This window comes from Zonotrichia albicollis, chromosome 1 (assembly GCF_047830755.1).
Source record: "Zonotrichia albicollis isolate bZonAlb1 chromosome 1, bZonAlb1.hap1, whole genome shotgun sequence".
NCBI classification, from domain to species: Eukaryota; Metazoa; Chordata; class Aves; order Passeriformes; family Passerellidae; genus Zonotrichia; species Zonotrichia albicollis.
Window position 1 is genome coordinate 137,279,772 of NC_133819.1, and position 19,124 is coordinate 137,298,895.

Below are 19,124 nucleotides of genomic sequence, written 5' to 3' on the forward strand. Positions count from 1 at the left end.
ACTAACTGAAGGCTTATGTTTTACTGATATAAATCAAGGCATCATCTGTAAAAATGTGATGTTTTATAATTTTTATCATAATGAAAGCTTGCATATATCCAAGAGCTGATGTGATTCAGGTTTTAGATTAACTAAAAAAATGTTTTAAAAAATATATGTGTTGATTTTGGAGAAGAAAGCATATGATCAATTAAGTCAAGGATTTATGGTACGCTTCAATGATACCTGCAAGCTTCTATCTGCAGTTGATATTTCCAAGAAAGGGGTTCAAAAGAGAAATCTTGAATTAAGGAAGAGTACATTTCACATACATGGCAAGTTTTCACTTTGCAAGTGAACCATAATCAGCTAATCATAACCAGTTGGACATCTAAGGTAAATATAGCAGCACATACTTCATTATTCACAGCAATTTTAGAAGAGAAGGAAAGCTTTTCAACAAAAGCAAGAGATAATATTTTGTTAGATATTTAATCCACATCCACAATTATAACAAACTTTCAATTGCATCATGTGTCTTGATGTTTAAAACAAAATGCACTGATCATCTTCAGAAAGAAAAATCTGCTGTATAGAGTCCTTACAAAGAATAGGGACAATTAAATATAGATATAAGACTTTCTGCAGAGACAGGGACACAGCATGTGTCAACATTTACTGCTCTCACTAAGTCACTACAAAGTGATGGTTTTCATGTCAGAAAGTAATTTGCACAATGGAGTCTGCAGATAAAAGATTAACTCTTGAAAGGAGATAAGCACCTGCTTCTGTGCTAAGCCAGCAGAACACATGTCTACCTTGAACCCCCCAAGTCTGATCTAGTGAAATTACCTCAGTAAAACTTTATAAAGTTGAAAGGTATTTTAAAGGAGGGTGGAGGCCAAAGATGCCAATACCATGTCTAAGACATGTTACCACATATTTCTTACCATCAAAAAATCCTAGCACTGACAAAATCATATAATCATTTCGGTTGGAAAACACCTTTAAGATCATGAAGCTCAACCACTCACCTGACACTGCCAAGTTCACCACTAACCCACGTCCCTAAGTGTCACATCTACACATATTTTAAATTCCTCCAGGGATGGTGACTTCATCACTTCCTTGGGCAGTTCCAATTCAAGACAACCCTTTCAGAGATGAAATTTTTCCTAAAACCCAACTTAAACTTGCCCTGGTGCAACCTGAGGTCTTTTCCTCTTGCCCTGTCACTTGTTTTCTGGCAGAAGAGACCAACCCTATCTGGCTGCAGCCTCCCTTCAGGGAGTTGGAGAGAGTGACAAGGTCTCCCCGGGGCCTCCTTTTCTCCAGGCCAAACACCCCCAGCTTCCTCAGCTGCTCCTCACCTGAGTTGTGCTCCAGACCCTTCTCCAGCTCTGTTGCCCTTCTCTGGACACACTCCAGCCCCTCAATGTCCTTCTTCAAGTGAGGAGCCCAGAACTGGGCACAGGATTCCAGATGTGTCCTCACCAGTGCCGAGTACAGGGGGGGACAATCCCTGCCCTGGTCCTGCAGGCCAGGATGCCATTGACCTTCTTGGCCATCTGGGCTCAGCTTCTTTTCCAATGGGCACCTTCCCAGTCAGTCATCTCCAAGCCTGGAGTTCTGGATGGGGTTCCTTGCATAGGGTTGTTGTGACCACAAGCAGAACCCAGCCCTTGGCCTTGTTGAACCTCACATGACTGGCCTTGGGCCACCACTCCAGACTGTCCAGATCCCTCTGTAGAGCCCTCCTACCTTCCAGAAGATCAATAGTCTTAATCAACTTGGTGTCATCCATAAAGTCACTTTTGCTGCCCTTGATCCCTTGATAAAGATCTCCTTAACAAAGATAATTAAGAGGGCTGACCCCAATAATGAGTCCTGGCCCCAATACTGAGCCCTGGGCAATACTCCAGGCCTGTCAATCCAGCCAATTTTTGCCCTGTGAAGAGTGCTCCCATCCACATCATGGGAATACAGTTTCTGCAGAACATCACAGGAAACCCTACCAAAGGCTTTACTGAAGTCCAGGTAGGCCTTGGGTTCCAAAGAAGATAGCTTCTAGGCTGTCATCTCTAAAACAGATTCTTAGACCCCTCAGTCATTCAGGAGAGCAGAGCCCCACCAGACCTATTCTGCTGCTGGTCTGAGTCTGGGAATCCACATCCCAATCCGCTGGAGCAGAGTGGACAGCCACTGCAAAATGCTTCTTGCTTAACTGTGCTGTGGTCACTGCTCAGGGAACATGCTGGAGGCATGTCAGGGAAGAAATCACACCAAGCACATGGACTTGAAGGTCAGCAGCAGCTTGGGAAACCACAACTACAAAAGAGACAGAACGTGATGTGGCATGAGAAGATGAGTTCGGCTGCTCAGGCCCCCATTTCTCACAGGCTCAACTGGCAGCACACATGGTACCATCTGTGGTACAAGACAATCCCTGTGTGTTTACATCCCATAGTATGTTGAAAAGTATTAATAAATGAGCTATGATTTGGTTGCTGCCATGTAAGAAATGCAAATATTCATCTTGCAAGTTGTAGGTGCTACCCTAAGACAGGTTTCTCTTAACAGTATTAACCAGATTAAAATTTAACTTATTTAGCACTGGAGATTCCAGACTTTAAAAGTTTCTGCAAGGCAGGCAGATGTTTCTACATCCCTTAAGCTTTCATACCCAATGAGTCCTTGGAGGAGGACAGGAAGACTCTGCCTGTCATGTCAGCAGTACTCTGCTGTTGTGGCTACAGGTGCAGGGTAAGTTCTTCCGAAAGGGCTATAAGCAACTATGACCAAAAATGACTCCATAAAGAGCTCTCTGAATACCCTCTTTTGTCCTTGGACATCTCAGTATCTCTGTTTTTCAGATGAGAAAGGGCTGTGACTATGAGTGGGGTGCTCACACTGTCCTCCGCCTGCCCTCAGACCATCCTTGCTTTGGCCCTATCTACCTGGCAGCTGGCAGAGAAATTCTCCTGATGCATGTGAATTTTGACCACAGTAGCTAATCTGTCCCACCATGCTCATATGAAGAAGAACTAAGAAACATCCAGTCTCCTGGAGGAAAATTTTATCTATTAACATTACCAAGCTCTACATACCTCACCAGATGGGCTTTTCTACAGCTGAGAAAAGTGTTCTGCACACCTTTTGTCCCAGCCTTTATGTGCATCACCAAACTTATAACTCTTCCCACAGTCTTTATTTCTATATCCTGGATGAAGGCCATCAGTGCTCACAAATGCCAGGTAACTACTGGCAACTACAATCCTAACATTAGCCTTCAAAAAATGCAAAATTCACAATTCCCTGCTACTTATGGGGGCTTTATTCCATATTACATGGGATACCAATACACAGCAAAGGAAATCTGGGTCCTATTTGTGAAATGGTGGTAATGGTGTTTTGTGGGTTGTGATTTCACAGATTCACGGAATATTCTGAGTTGGAAGGGACCCACAAGAATCATTGAGTCCAACTCTTAAGTGAATGGCCCATATGGGGATCAAACCCACAACTCTGCATTATCAGCACCGTGCTTCAATCAATGGAGCAAATCTCAGAGATTGGTGTGGGCCAGTGAGATTTTGGCAGGAAGCAATTCAGCACTTAAATATATTTCATCATTTTCATGCATGGCGGGTGAAATACGTATAGTTACATATGTCCAAAGAGATCAGGAGGATTATTTTAAAGCTGAGAATTTGATGCTTTTGCAGCATTTATACAATTCCTCTTAAACCACTGTTTTCCTTTCAAAATTAGCATCAGTGTTTGTTTCCTGTGTGAAACCTGGTTGGTGTCTGACCAATTAAAGTGAAGAAAAATGTGTCAGGAAGCCATTTTGAATACAGTGCCTCAGCTGCAGAATACAGCTTCTCTGAGTAACTGAAATGAAAGTCAGTATTAGAAAAAAGACATTGCGTAATTCAGTTGTGGCTGGAAAATTACTACTGAGATTGGCAACTTGATGCAACTCTTTCTATTACTTTAGGTGGGGTAAGAAATACTTCATAAGAATAATACAGCAAGTTTTATTTTATTCCATATTGTGGATATCAAGCAATACTGCTAGAAAAAGATTGCCTTTAGGATAGGAAATGTTTTATTCTCCACTGCTGTTCAGTGAAGAGTCTTTCTGCTGGTTCTGCCAACAAGGATGTCAATTAGTGTCCAGTAACATTTTGGTATTGCTGATGAGAGACAAAACAAAGGAAACACAATATGGTGAAATGAATTTATGGTACTAAGCCACAGAAAAATAGCTTTTTTTTTTTTTTAATAGGATCTAGAACTCTGTAAGATACGGTGTGGGGATAGAATACTTGTCCTGCTGTTTTACAGTTTATATACCTAATTCTGAACCAGAAGTTCTCATTTTGAGCTCCCTTCTCAGAGGAAGCCAGCATTACAAAAATCTTCAATGTGCACAGATCATATCCAGTTGCTAAGATGAACCCCAAACCAGCTCCATGTTAATTCTGCCAGTACTTTCATAAATATTCCTAACACTTTCTAGACAAATGGCTGCAGTGAAATGAATGAAATCTCCTTCTGCAAAGGAGAAAGTGTGCACAAAGGATGTTCACTCATAGAAGACAAAATCTCAAGGACACCATTCAGTTTTACATTACTCCCAACATCCCCATCAAGTCCTTGTGAAATCCCCACTCAGTTATGTTTGTTTTATTAAAAACTGGGTGAGGAAGATGACAGTACCTTGCAGAAATGACCTGGTGACAAGTGAGATGACCACTTCCTCAGCAGTCAACTAATTCCCAGAACCCTGTCTTTACTTCATGAGTTTCAAATCTCTTTCTAAGGGGGAGCTTTGCACATGCTCTTGCCTACAAGAAAATGGTGGGCAGGGGATAAACCTGCAGAATGGCCATGGCTATCCCTAGAGGAGCAGGGCCAGTGTCACTCAGGAATGACCCCTGAAACCTGGCTTGACAGGGGCAAAATTATTTCCCTGCAAATGTGCCCTGCTGAGCATTTGCCTTAGTTAATGAAACAATAGTTGATCTGCAAGAAAAGCCACATCCTGCCTTTCTTAGCTCTGCAAAGATCTCAGTATCTAAGAAAACCACCTTTGCAGCAAATGTTAAGTCCTGACTTTATTTTCTCTGCAAAAAAACATCTTTATCAGCATAAATCTCACTTTTTTTTTTTTTAACTTTTTTTCTAAGCGTCCTGGTTTGGGACCCCAGGACAGTAAAGAAAATTTACCACATATGTAATACACAGAAAATGTTCAGGTAAAAATAGGAATGAAATCATGGCTGCTGTAAAGAGGAGGGGTAGCATACCTTTCCTGTCCATCAAGTTCTGAGCAGTTGGCACCCCATAAATCATAGGAAGCACAGGAGTAATTATAGAACTGGAAGTTGATCACTGTAAACATTCAGAAGTAGCTTCTAATAATTGCAAGTTAACGTGAACATGATTAGAACCATGACAGAATTGTGCAGGGCACTTACATGCCCATTTTGCTCTATTCATTAAAACCAGGTTTTCTCGTGAAGTAACAAGCAATATAGTCAATCCAGCACCTTTGTACTAACAGCCTGCTGGTATCATCTGTTTGCTCTCTGTCACAATTAGGTATAATGCAACAACACTTTGACCACCATGAATGATTATTTTCCCATTGTGCACTAAGTAATGTAGGTAACAACTTCTGCCATTCTGTTGTCATCTCCTGGCACCCCTTCATTGCTCCAGAGCTACTGCCACTTCTATGGTGGGAAATGCCTGGTCACAGAAGGGCAACGTGCATTGAGAACAGATAATAACAACATGTAAAATGGGGCCAGGTGTGTTAATTTCTTCATCCTTGTGGCAGTAGAGAGAGAAAATTCTGTCTCCTCCACCCTTAACAGAAAGAGCTTCTTGGTGAAGCTGTATTTGCCAGACACGTTAATACTGGTCCACAAAGAAATATTTGTTTCCTGCCTCAAAGAAGTTATACCACCAGGACAAATACAGTAACACTTCAACCAAAAGTGACGTCCTCCTTCCTGCCCAAACATACTAGAACAACTCTGCTACATGCCCAAGGGGAAAAGCTGCTTTTCTAGCATCAGACTATGCTCTGGTCTGCCTACAAGTAGGGAGATACACAGATCCTGAAATTTTTCTCCTGCATACACAAATTAGCTTATGGTTATAATCCCTATTTGATCCTTACAAACCTATTTATCTCAATTATAGGTTTACATTGCAGAAAGCAAGTTCTACAGGTTAATTACTACAAGTGTAGGAGTGTCAGAACCCAGGACATGCCTCTGGCTGTCCTGGATGGCTCGAGCCCCTGCCTGGGGAGCTCAGAGACCTTGGCACAGAGCCCAGGACACCTGTGACTTTGATTTTGACCCATGGAGCAAATTACCACCTTTATATGAAAAATTACAAGTCAAGAGAGTTTAAGTAGAATAAGTTCATTTGTCAAGGGGTGAATAGAGATTTTTGGGGTATTAGAATGGGGGCTCAGGGTCCCAAGATGGGAGGAATTTGGGCATGCTTTGTCCTTCTTTTTTCTTCTCCCTAGCCTCCATGTTCTGGGTGATGTTGGCACTTTTGGATTGGTTTAAGGTAGAAACTCACTGTCTAACATAGGTGATAGGTATTGGGAAGTTATGGTAAATATTGTACACTTAGTTTTTAGTATAAAAAGATAACACCACCCTGAGGGCGGGTAGTGTGCCTCAACCCAACCGGCCAGACAGATCTGCGGCGGGTCAGAGAAAGAATATTATAGATAAGAAAGGACCTTGAGGACAAGAACAGAAAAATCTTGACTACTTATCCGACTGCCAGGCTGAGAAAAAGAGGCTTGTACGTATCTCAGGGTCACTCTGACCAGCAGAGACTCTGAGATAGGAGCACTGATTTTCATCCACATCCTTAAGCTGTCATTACACAGTTTCAAATTCCTGCCATATTCTGCATTTGAGGAAGCATTTTCAGAATACAATGCTCTTTTGAGAAAGCCATACATCTACTAAATAAAGTTACTTAGACTCCAATCTGAAATGATTTAGAACCTAAACATATGGTGATCAGAAAGACAAGGGCCCCTCTATCACTGTCATATTTTATGAAAAATCCCTTCGCCAGGATTTTTCACCTGAGAAGCTGAGAAGCCTCAGAAAAGAAATGTAAACAATAATTATCTGATTGTTTGAAATGTGGTTTGGAGGCTGCTTACCAACAGGTGCACCTTTGATTGGTTTAATGTGAATTGTTTTAACTTAATGAGCAATCCCAGTCCAGCCATGTCGGGACTCTGGTCAGTCACAAATTTTTATTATTCATTCTTTGCTAGACATCTTCTGATGTCTCCTTTCTCTTTCTTTAGTATAGTTTTAGTATATAATTTTCAGCTCATACAATATAATATCATAAAATAATAAATCAGCCTGTCGCATACATCTTTTCATTAAAAATCTTCCCTTAAGATTTTTTCTTCCTGAGAAGCTGAGAGGCCTCAGGAACAAAATGTAAACAATGGTCATCTGCTGCTGTGGAATGCAGCAGGTGCATCTGTGATTGGTCTCATGTGCTTGTTTGCAATTAATGGTGAACCACAGCGGAGCTGGCTTGGACAGAGAGTCTGAGGCAGCTGCCTTTGTTACCTTTCTTTTCTATTCTTAGCTTAGTTACCCTTCTGAGATGAAACTTTTCCTTCTATTATTTTTAGTAGAGTTTTAATGTAATGTACATCATAAAATAATAAATCAAGCCTTCTGAACATGGAGTCAACATTCTCGTCTCTTCCCTCACCTGAAAACCCCTGTGAACACCGTCACAATCAGCCTTCTAAGAACTTGGAGTCAATTCTCATCTCTCACTTCGTCCTGGGGACCCTCACAACACCCCTCTGTGTGATTTGAGCGGAAGGCAGTGCTGCAGCGAGCGCAGTTTCCCTGCCGGGCAGGGTTTCTCACCGTGCTGGATGATGCCGTGCTCCAGCAGCCTGCGGCCGAGCTGCTCCGCCTCGCTGCGCGTCGCCGCCTCGCCCTCCTGCACCAGCCACTCCACGAACTCCGACGCCACAAAGCTCCGCTCGTACTTCACTCCTTCCTCCTCCCTGGCTTGCAGAAGGCTGTTTTCAGAACTCATCAGCCTGGTGTGGTGGGGGGGAAAATCGGTTCTTCAGAAAAGCAGTTCCAGATCTATTCTGGCAAATCTCATTTATATCAAGCAAATGCATATGAAGCTTTCACTGACTTACTAAATCTTTCCTCAAGCTATCAGTCTACTTAGGAAGTGAATGAAAACTGCTTAGTAAAGAAATTTAGGCTTTATATCCCTGTGTGAAGTTAATGCTTTCTTGTTTTTTTCCCTCAAAGAAAATTAGATTTTTGGGTTTTTCATTTCCCTATTTTGTGTTTAACATTCCCTAAAAGTTACTGCATAATCAGCTTTGAAAACAAAATTAGCCTAAAAGCACCAGAATGTAACTAATGTGTTCAAAGCTTCTTAATTAATATTTACAGTTAGCAGGACTATGCCCCAAAGTCATTTACATGACTTTGAAAATTCTCTCCATAAGCTCTAAAACAGCTGCAGGAAAATTCAAGAGAAGGACAAAAGGTAGTTCCGTCGATTGGGGGCAGATAAATATTGTGCAACCAACATTTGATGATGCAGCTGCAGTCAGCGAGTTGCACATGAACCTGAACACGTTTTAACATCTGAGGCTCACAGTTCTCTGTGCCTCAGCTGGCTCTCTGTAACACCAGTCAGAGGAACATCATGAGATGTCCCAAAATCTCCTAGCAACTGGCATGTGAGTAGCTGAAGGATACTAATAAAACTCTTCTCTATTCAAGATACCTATGCAAATGATACAGTCTTAAAAAAAAAAAAAAAAAAAAAAGCCTCACTATTTTGTTAATACAAAAGGCAGTTTTAAAGAAGAAATGAAAATCATTTCTTTGTAATACAGAATTCCACTTTTTGGGGAGAGACTGAGCACCACAGCATCCTTATTAACCTAATATTTTTCATAACTACATTATTTATTGTAGGCTGATGATAGTACTAGTGGTAAGACTTTCAGAGTAATAGTTCAAGAACTGTTTTTTCCATGTAAGAGTAACAGGTCCCCTCCCTTCAACAACTATTTTGAAATAAGGGCACATCTGAACTACAACAGTCATGTTCTGGAAGTGCTGAATCTTTGCCCTTCTGATGAAGGAATTGAAATTCAAATAAATCCATACAAAGCCATCTGCTTCTTAAACTGACAGCACATCCAGATATTATAGAATATAACTTCATCTCCTTTGGAAAGCATCAGAAAAATCTGTGCCATAGGAACACAGAGAGAAGTTTCATTTGAAATTACAGTGAAGAGGTTTGACACAGTCCAACCTCTGTTATTTCATCTAAAAGACTCTTCTCTTGACTTTAATGAGCACTAACCTGAGGCCTGAACCTACAGGATCTGACCACCAGGTAGCAGATCATCAAACCACGCCAAGGCTGCTCAGCCACAGCTGTGTGTCAGTGGTAGCACAAGGAGCTGCTCGTTTGGATGGTGTGTCATTGCCAGAACCTCTGAGCTGAGTAAGAACTGAGAAAGCCACATTAGCTGAAGACAATGTATTGACTCCAGAATTCTTGCAGGCTTCATTATGTTTTAATATTTTAATTTACAAGCATTTTGTTCCACACCATTTTGTCCCACACTCACCACATCTAATACAGACCTACTATGCTCCAAGGGACTATCCTTAAATGTGTCTCGTTCACCAGGCTTTTCCCCCCACAGAAAAGAAATGCAAACCCAAGGCTTGTGTCTTTTTGTACCATCTGCTGCATGGCTACCCAGAAGTGGTTACCCAGGCTCTTCAGGCAGCAAATAAAAAATCCTTAGGATTACGTTAATTGTTCTTTGATGAGTCTATAATTAGTTGACTGCCTCATTGAAATCACAGATAGAAAGGTCCTTGAAAAGGCAGTGCTAATGGTTAGATTTTTACAGAGACACAAAAGAAATCTGGAAAAATATCAAGTGGAAAAACACTCAGTTTGACATTTCACACCCTTCTGCATAAGCCCAGAATAGCACTGCAAAGGATTTGGACTTGTGAACAAACAGACACGACAAATTGCCAGTTTAAGAAGCCCAGACACAGCAATCCATGGGCTTACGTCACTCACTGAAGTAAATCACTGTAACTCCATGGCTGTCAACAAAACTGTACCAATTTACATCAATCAAAAGCCTGGCCTTTCATTAGGCAGACCTGGAAACTTCTTTTTACTCTTCCATTTTTCCCTTGTTGCAAAAAAACACGAGGCTGTTAATGCCAAAACGTATTATTTGCTAAAACTGGTGTTGTCCTGCATTAAAGGAATGCATTTATCCAAACACCAATATTCAAACTCCTTTTCAAAGGACATCTTTAACCTTGTTTTTATCAAAATAACTATACCATAGGATAAAAGCAACTCAACCACTGATGAGTTAAACTGAAAGTGATTCCAAGAATGCAGTCTCAAAATTATCTGAAAGATTTCCTGAAATTAAAACCATAAATCTGCACTCCTTTCACTGTGAAATCTGGTTCAAAAATCTCAGTTGATGTCAGCATCATGAAATGACTTATAGCTCCTGTACATGACTGCACCAGAAACAACAATCTTGTGTGTCTGACCAAACCCTGCTGAGAATTGCAAACATCATAAAAATAAGATGCCTGCAACAACTTGATTTTTTTTTAAAGCTACAAAAGGTCCGTGCTGGATTTATAAAAGATTTGCAGGGAGAGTTTTGTTGAACAGGAAACATGTTTATCTCATTCAACCTATCTGGGCAGTCCTGTAGAGCTTGAAAGCTGACACCAACCTTAGATCTTATAAACTATTCAACAATTTCAGACAAGACTGTAGGAAATCCAGTAATTTTTATCTCTAGTTATAAACCTGAACCTCAAAGCTTATTCACAGACAGGATTATCAAAGTTTGCAACAATGTGCAGGGAATCTGAACTGGTTCATGATTTTCAGTGCAAATAAAGGGAGAATACAATCAGAGACTGATTTTAAATCTTCCAGTCCCACAGGTACAGCCACTGAGGATGCCCACAGTGGGTGAAGGGGGTCAAGCACAAGAAAGGAAAGTTCAGGTTCCAAGGAGCTTTGTGGTCATGCAGAAGAGAGATGGGAAAGAGAGCTCCTTAGCAGAGGGACAGTCCTGATGTTCCCATGTCTCAGGGCAGAGAACAAGGCATTTACCCAAAACAGCTGTCTGAAGGTAAGGAACCTGCCTAAGATATCCATGCATCAACCTGTTGATCCTCCTAAAGCATTTGGTTCATTTTACCCACTGAGGGTACAAATTTGCCTGGACTGGTATTGGGTAATGTCTAAAATTTTGGCAAGCACAAACTGCTTTGTCTTCTGAACCTAGTGGTACTCCAGCCCCAATCAGAGAGTGGAAAAGAGCAGAAAAAAATTATAATGTCTGTCTTAAACTAGCAAAGCCTAGTGAAGATCAGCAAACTCTACAAAATTAGACACAGATTTTCAAAATGTGTTGGACAGATTTCCTTTGGCATAGCTGCATTTCTCTTGCAATCAGGCCCATAGGCATTTTGATAAACAAGTTGAATGTGCTGGTAAATGACTTAATGTTTGTGCATGAATACTTTTCTCTGGTTGCTGCCATTTAGTAATTATTTTAATAGCACTGAATTAATATTTTCTTTCTCAAGACTATCAGCAAACTGATACAACAGATATATTACACAATCACACATTTCACTGCAGAGCTATTCCTGACTTTCAGCATTAGATTTTGAGTTCAAAGTGCATCCAGTGAAATTGTGGTGTTGCTAATAAAAGTGCATAGGCAAGGGAACTAACAAAAGCTGAAATCTCTGTACAGGGGATTTGCTAAAATAAACAAAGTGAAGCCCAGATAGCCCAGGTATGCCTTCTTGTCCCCCATGAATACAAAATACTTCCGATGATCCATGGAGAATTTTGACTACCTTTGACTGTCTCATACTGGTTTTGAAATGACAGGTATTTTAAATTTATACTATATTGAGCACTCAGGGCTGTTTTTAAAAGTTTCTGAACCCTTCAAATATGTTGCCTAGGAGCAAGCACCTCACAAGGATGCAGTTATATTCAGATACTCCTTTGCCAGGTAGGTGCTCCTTTGCCAAGATAGGAAAACTCTCTACAATTATGAATGTTTTCCTTCTACTACAGAGTTAGACAAACTGGATCACAGACATTGGTTTGGGGATATTTCTCCATTCAGAGAAATGGTGATGGAAGCAGAGTTCTTTCTATATGGCTCCTTACATTCACAAAATTGATACCAGCCTTGCCAACAAAATATTATTTTTCTTATGGATAATTGAAATAGAAATATAGACTAAAAAATGAACTGTATACACTCTAATCTGGTTTTCAGACTATGGGTCAGGCTTGTAGACACTGCATGTTTACTGAGTCTAAAGAGCAAATGCTGTGCTTAGTAAGACACAGAAGAGTTTGAAGGTAGCTGATTCATTTCACCTGTCCCAGTGCATAGAATGGAGGATTTTCTCCAGTGATACATTTTATTCTGTCTTGTACAATTTATTACATTTTGCCTTTAAATAGTCACAGTCACTCTGTCTTGGGGAATTCTATATGATGGGTGTACACCACTCACAAAAGGAGTGGCATTTACAAGTATTTGTTTATATTTTGGGTTCACTGTTCTTTCACCAAACTGATCTTCAGAGCCAGCTAACCTTGAAAATAATATTTATTATCAGCTTTTAAACTTGTGAGTTTCCTGAATTCTTTCTTAGAAGGAAACAAATTTCCTTCATTAAGAAAACACAGCATCTCTTCTGGCTGCTGCACACTTCTGCTCCAAGCAAAAAGAAGAGTAGGTGGTATTCAGTCTAGTGCAATACTTCAAGCTTTTTGGTAAATAACACATCACAACTTTTGCATTAATTTGTAGCATATGCCAATATCCATTTTCTTCTCTCTGCTTGAAAGTACCATGTCAGAATCTCTACATCCTGAATAAAAATGTCTTTAATTTAATATTAGGAAGTATGGTTATGATACCTAGTTACTTGATGGAAGTAATCCAGTGGGATATTTAGTATCTCAGTAAAATAATCTGTTTAAACTAGGTAATCAGATGCTCTTGGTTGGGTTAATGGTTTTTTGAAATTGCTTTTAACATAACTTTTCTGATGTTGAAACTTTGCAGACTGGAACACTGAAGATTCATCTCACCTATGATTTAAAAGCATACCTCCCTGTGAAGATATGGAGTCTCCACAGACATGTAGCTGCTTGTTCAATGAAGTTTTAGGAATTATAATTATGCTTTTACATATAAAATATTTCTGTAATTATTTGAATCATTTTGACAAATAATTCTGTAATTATTTTTACAGAATAGATTTCAAGGGCTTCAATTCACATTGAATTCTCATACAGGATGTATTTACAATCTGGGGCTCAGATTTTAAATAAAATGCCTCAAGTGAATATGGTAGAAAAGCAGAAGAAAAATAAGAGAGGGAAGGACGCCCAACTGAAGTAATGGAATTTCCCAGACCCATTCCTGCATGCATTGAAAGCCTCTGATGCTTCAAAAATAAATTAACAGATATCATTTGCCTCACGTGGCACTATTATCAACATATTAAGAATACTGAATGCAACATACTTTTCATACAATCTTTGTCCTCTCATGAACACCTTCACCTCATTGTCCAGTGGAAACGTCCCGTCATCTTTCCTGAAGCGGTAGAACAGTTTGACATCCTTGAATTCTTTATGCTCATCACAGACTGAAACATAAAATAATTAAACAAAAAAAATTTCACATACTTGGTAAGAAGCTGAGGATCCATTTAGCAGGTACCACTGCTAAGCTTCAAAGCAAGCATGTGCTGTCTCAGCACACAGCTTCACTCCATTCTAATGAAAGGCTGAAGAAAACATTGAGAGGTAACCAAATTTCTTGGTAAGGGGGAGAAGTGTCCATCAGTTTTGTGAGTATTACTGCAAACATTAAGAGCAAAAAAGCATCCCTCCACTACATACCCAGAAAACCTTCTGATGAAAACAATCTGTTGTCCTGTTCGTTTAAAAGGCCACCAGACTAGAATGCCCAATAATTTAAGGTTTGCCAAACTTTAAGTTATTCCTATCAGTTAGCAGTGCTGTAGGAAACCTGAGACTTCCTAAAGAAACAGTTAAAACCAAAGCCTTCTGCCTTCTTAAAACTGTCTCAATTGCTATGCCATGCCAGCTAGCAAATGGTAGGTACAACATGAACACACCAAGAAATGCCAGATTAGGTTTGTAGAACCCCAGCTGATCATGGGCTCCTGTAAATGCAGAACAGAGCCCCATCAAGGGCATAAACCTATGGGAAAGCTATCCCAAGCAAGATGCTCCTAGCACAGTTGTCAACCCACATACATGGGGAACCTTCTGCACCACAGAAGCAGGAACTGGTGTCCCTTCACTTGACAGGGCACTTGAAAGAATGTTCTAAGCATCCTGCAGAACCTGACAGAATCTCTCTGAATTTACCTGCCCAAGCTCACTTCATAAAGTATTTTATTAGAGTGTAATACATGAACATTTTCAAGAAATGCTTGCTACATTTCTAATATCTAGACACACATGTATATACAAAATTTCTTCTACAGTTTTCAGTTGGATGGTAGGGCAGAAAATGCTTGAAGGTTGTTAGAGCTTTCAACAAGCATTCAGCAATAAAATATCTATTGCTCAATTAAATTAAGTCACTCAGGCATCCACACAACTCTTCACTGACATTTTCTCAATAGAGGATTAAATAGACAGATTTGAATATCCTATAATTACTTTATTCTTTAACTATCTACCGTGAGTCCCAGTTTCCATAACAACCTAGAATTTTCATTTAATAGCTGAGCAGAAGCTGTAGAAGTGGCACTCATTCAGTATGTGCATTTCTGACTTTAATTAAGGTGTTGTTCATGTACTACTGACAGCAGCAGCATTGCTGCACATACAGTGACCTCTGCATAAAGTCAACATTCGACTGTTCATAGTCACTCAGTTTTCTCTTTAAAAAGAAACAAATGGTACATTTGCCATTCTGAAATGGGTAATATTAAGGCTTGAAATGGAGGCCTTGGATCTTCTTTGCTCATGTGCTTCCCAGCCTCTTTGTGCCCCCAAAAGGCAACTAAATGCTACCAGTGAATTGGAAGTCTTTTCATCAGCATGAATTGTTATTCAAGAAGCTGAAAGGAACAGATCTCAAATAGACAACAAGTTTAGGAGAAAATTAATCAGGGCACAGCCAGACCACTAACTTTCTTGCAGCTGTACCAGCACTAATGTTTGTGCAGCTGCTGTGAGGGCCAGGGCCAGGGAACTAATCCACGTGAGAAAAATGTTGTTTTTTTTTTGCTGGCTGATTTTTCAGATGGGTTTTTCAGCTGGAGAACTGTGCTCTTAGGAGCAGGGAAATGAGAGCTGCAGGAAAGGGGGGACATGATCCAGCTGGGGCTGCTCTGGAGACACATCACAGTCTCCAATAAGTTTCCCCCTGCCATGAGGAACATCACTCCACACCTCTTCAGGCTCTCATGTCCTTCAGGACACAGGTGACCTTGTACAGCAGCACAGTTCAAGAGATGCTCCATACCTGGCAGGGAAAGGATCCTACCTGTCCTACACTTGGCTGAAGAGCAGGACTGGGATTTCCCTTTGTCTCACAGCAGTCAATAAATTGAGCTTAGAACTTTTCAGCAGGTAATACTGCACTTACCATGGTGGATAATGCTGTGATCCAGTAATTTCTGCACCAGTTTAATAGCTGTCTCCCTGTCAGAGGCCTCTTTGTGGTCGATCAGCCAGTCAATCAGCTCTTTGGCAACGAAGCAGTTTGGGTACGTTTTGAGGTGGTGTCGCCGATCCTTGATGACCTTTTCCTCGTGCAGTCGGAGCCTGGGGGTCAAATCACCATGTAAGGATCATTTGCAAAGAGCCTCTGTGGCAGCAAGAGTGGGATGAGAGCAGAGCAGTGGCACCCACGCCCTGCTCACAGGATGGGATTTACAGGTGTTGGGCAGAAAAGTCACACATCCAGTGCTGGCATCTCACAACCAGGGAACCCACAGCACCCATTTGTTACAACTTTAAACCCCATAATTGGAAAAACTTGTTTTCTGCTCAGTGGAAAAGTTTATAAAACTCAAGAACAGCACAGCATATTTACTCCATTAAAATACTTCCCGTAGGTCAATTAAACTGTCAATAATTTGGAATTAATTTTCCCACATTACCACTAATGTGTTCCATATTATTTTATAGTATTGCTGCTGTAGATTTTTTTACAATCTCATTAGTTTTTGCAGGTGTAGCTTCTTGCTTGGTTGCATAACTGCATTTTGCCTCCAACTGCACAACAAGGATAGCACTTGTGATTTAAAATTCAGGTGTGAAGCTGCTCCAACACAGTGTAATCTATCATTAAAAAGTTGCCTCCTACTCCAAATAAAGGAAACTGATTTCTCGCTTAGGCATTTGTTCACAAATGCTCTCTGCAAAATCTCCCTCATCATCCTGAAAGCAAGTTGGTTGAGGTGCTTGGGTCAGAATGCAAGGTCCTGATTAAAGTAATACCGTGAAGTTTTAGGGTTCTGCATCTTTATGTTTAGTCATTTTTTCCCAAATAAACAAAATAAGCAACATTAGCAATAAATTAGCAGATAGAAATTTTAAAGTTGTTTGAAGTTTTATGCTTTCTTTTTCCATTTTAATGAATCACATCAGAAAATCTGGTTTTGTAATGCCTATATGACAGTTCTGAGGAAAGTGCAGAAATGACAATGCTTGGGCTCCTATCAAAACCAGAAACATTGCTGTTCATTTCCAAGTGGCCAGTGTCCTACCTTGTAAACACTCTCACTGACTGCAGAGTCCTGACTAATGCTGTAATAACTGTAGGAGGTACAAGGGTAATAGCACAGGAAGGTGTTGACATGAGACTCAAGAAGCACAGAGCAGGAGTACGAGAAATTTTCCTCGCAATAAAATTCCAGTATGAAACAATAATTTCTCTTTAAAATCATACAAAGGGAAAATATTTGGCTGAAATCAATGAAGGAAATTTATTAGGGCATCAGACAAGATTTATGTAGGCTTCTACCTAAAAATAGTAGCAAAGCAATGCTTTGTTCTGCAGCATTTAGCCTTGAAGTACACTTGAATTGCCAATCTGGGATATGAATTCAAAGCCAGATTTGCAAACATCATTTATAAAAAAGCAAGACTTTTATATTAAAAATACTGTTAAATCAGATTAGTATTCTGGAAAGAAATGCTGATAAATATCCCACAGATTGTGAAATTCTCTGAGCTAAAATACTTTTGCTTAAAGCATATTTTCCAGATGTGCTCTAACAGCTGTCACTATGCTTAGAAAGAAAAGCATTCACAGTTTTAATTATAAAACATGCAATTATCAGTATGTCTGATGGAGCTTTACAATTAAAATACATTCCAGGTTCTGTTAATGTTCATCTGGTCTTATGTCACACCTGCAAGAACAAAACTAGAAAAAGAGTGTATCACACAAAGGCAGACAGCCCAATCCAGCTTTCAGTCAGCAGTGTAAGTCTGAATGGATGGAGCTCATCTGGCACAAGAGGAAAAGCCCCTTCTACAAAATTCTTTGTCCACATGTTGCATAGGAGCATAGGACTGGGCTGACATTTCACAAACATGCCAGTAGCCAAGAGCCTCAGAAATTAGTGTTTACATCTTAAATTCCAGCTGCAGGCTCTCCTGCAGTTGGTGGGCTTAATAAGTATTTCAATTCCTCTGTCATATCAAAAGACACAGGTTCCCACTACAATCTTTTGCCTCACTCAGAAAAAGGGTCCCTCTCTACACCTTTTTGTCTATATTTATAAAACTCATAGGCATTTCATTATCTGAAGTATTTCCACTCTCTTGCTAAAGTGGATCCAAATTTGCTAAGAGGATACAAAATCATTAAGTCAAAGAAAACATGACCGCATAACCCTTAACAAACCTGTATTTCCACATGAATGTGTGAATTTCCTCTGCAGTCTATGCCAATTATGTCCATACTGACTTATGTCCAGGCTTATTTTTTTGGAATAACACAAAAGGAATTCAGATTTTCTCTCTGGTGGTGTACACTGTTTTCTTTGTCAAGGCTCCCTCACTTCTACAAATCTGCTAAAAATCAAACTCTGTGGAGGAGAAGTAGCTTAATAAATTGACACTGTACATAGTTTAAATTACAAATATAGAAGCCTCAGGTAAAGTTATTGAGTATATATTGCAGTGTGCTAATCAAAGGTTCAGGTAGGAATTAAAAAAATGTGTCTGTGCTCAGAGGTGTTTTTCGGAAGCCAAGTCAAATGGAATAAAAAGGAATAAAATGTACCAGTGCATACAATTATACACTGGAACCAATACTCAAGTGAAGTGGTAAATTCTTTATCCCTTGGCACTGAGAAGCAGGCTTCTTACCCAAAGTCCTTGATGTTTTCCCTTTAAGTAATGTTAATCACTTTCTGTCAGCTAGTCTGCGTGATGACTGGAAAACACCTAACTTAGCATCAAACACATTTTTCTCACTAGAAGAAGTTTTTCTCAAGAGCTGTTCAAAAGAATTAGCTGACTGACAAACCCTGACCAGTTTGAGAGGAGAAGGGGGAGAAGACAGGCAAACAACAACGGTTGATAGGGGGACTCCTTGATTCAACAAGCCTTTGAAATACTGACCCACTTTCTGCAACTTAATAGCTTAACACCAGAAACCAATTTTGTGTGTACTATTACCTCACCCATATATAATTCCATATATTATTCAAGATCACCTGCCAGATTTTGCATGTGAGGCCACAGTCTGCCCTACCTGAGGAAAACATCGTGAGATCCAGAGCATTTGAGCAATTGCCTGTGAAGCTCAACAGGCATATGCAAGCCTTTAATATTTACAAATTTATATCCATGGCCCTTACTCATGCTTACAACAAATAAAGGCTGTATTTGCAGGCATGCATGCCAGAATAGTTTTCTTGGGGGCTTATCTAAACAGGATTCGCTCCTAACTG

The 19,124-nt window shown here is 40.1% G+C and overlaps 1 protein-coding gene across 3 annotated transcripts in view; it reads right to left on the bottom strand.

The window, feature by feature from the left end:
• Positions 1–19,124, bottom strand: part of DEPTOR (DEP domain containing MTOR interacting protein) — a 90,288-nt gene that overhangs the window by 48,700 nt on the left and 22,464 nt on the right. For all 3 annotated transcript variants that reach the window (XM_074555813.1, XM_074555803.1, XM_026799491.2), the window contains 3 exons: positions 15,800–15,978; positions 13,694–13,817; positions 7,935–8,113 (listed from right to left, as the gene is read on the bottom strand). In XM_074555813.1, coding sequence (XP_074411914.1) covers positions 7,935–8,113; positions 13,694–13,817; positions 15,800–15,978 — 482 coding nt within the window. The remainder of the gene's footprint in view (positions 1–7,934; positions 8,114–13,693; positions 13,818–15,799; positions 15,979–19,124) is intronic.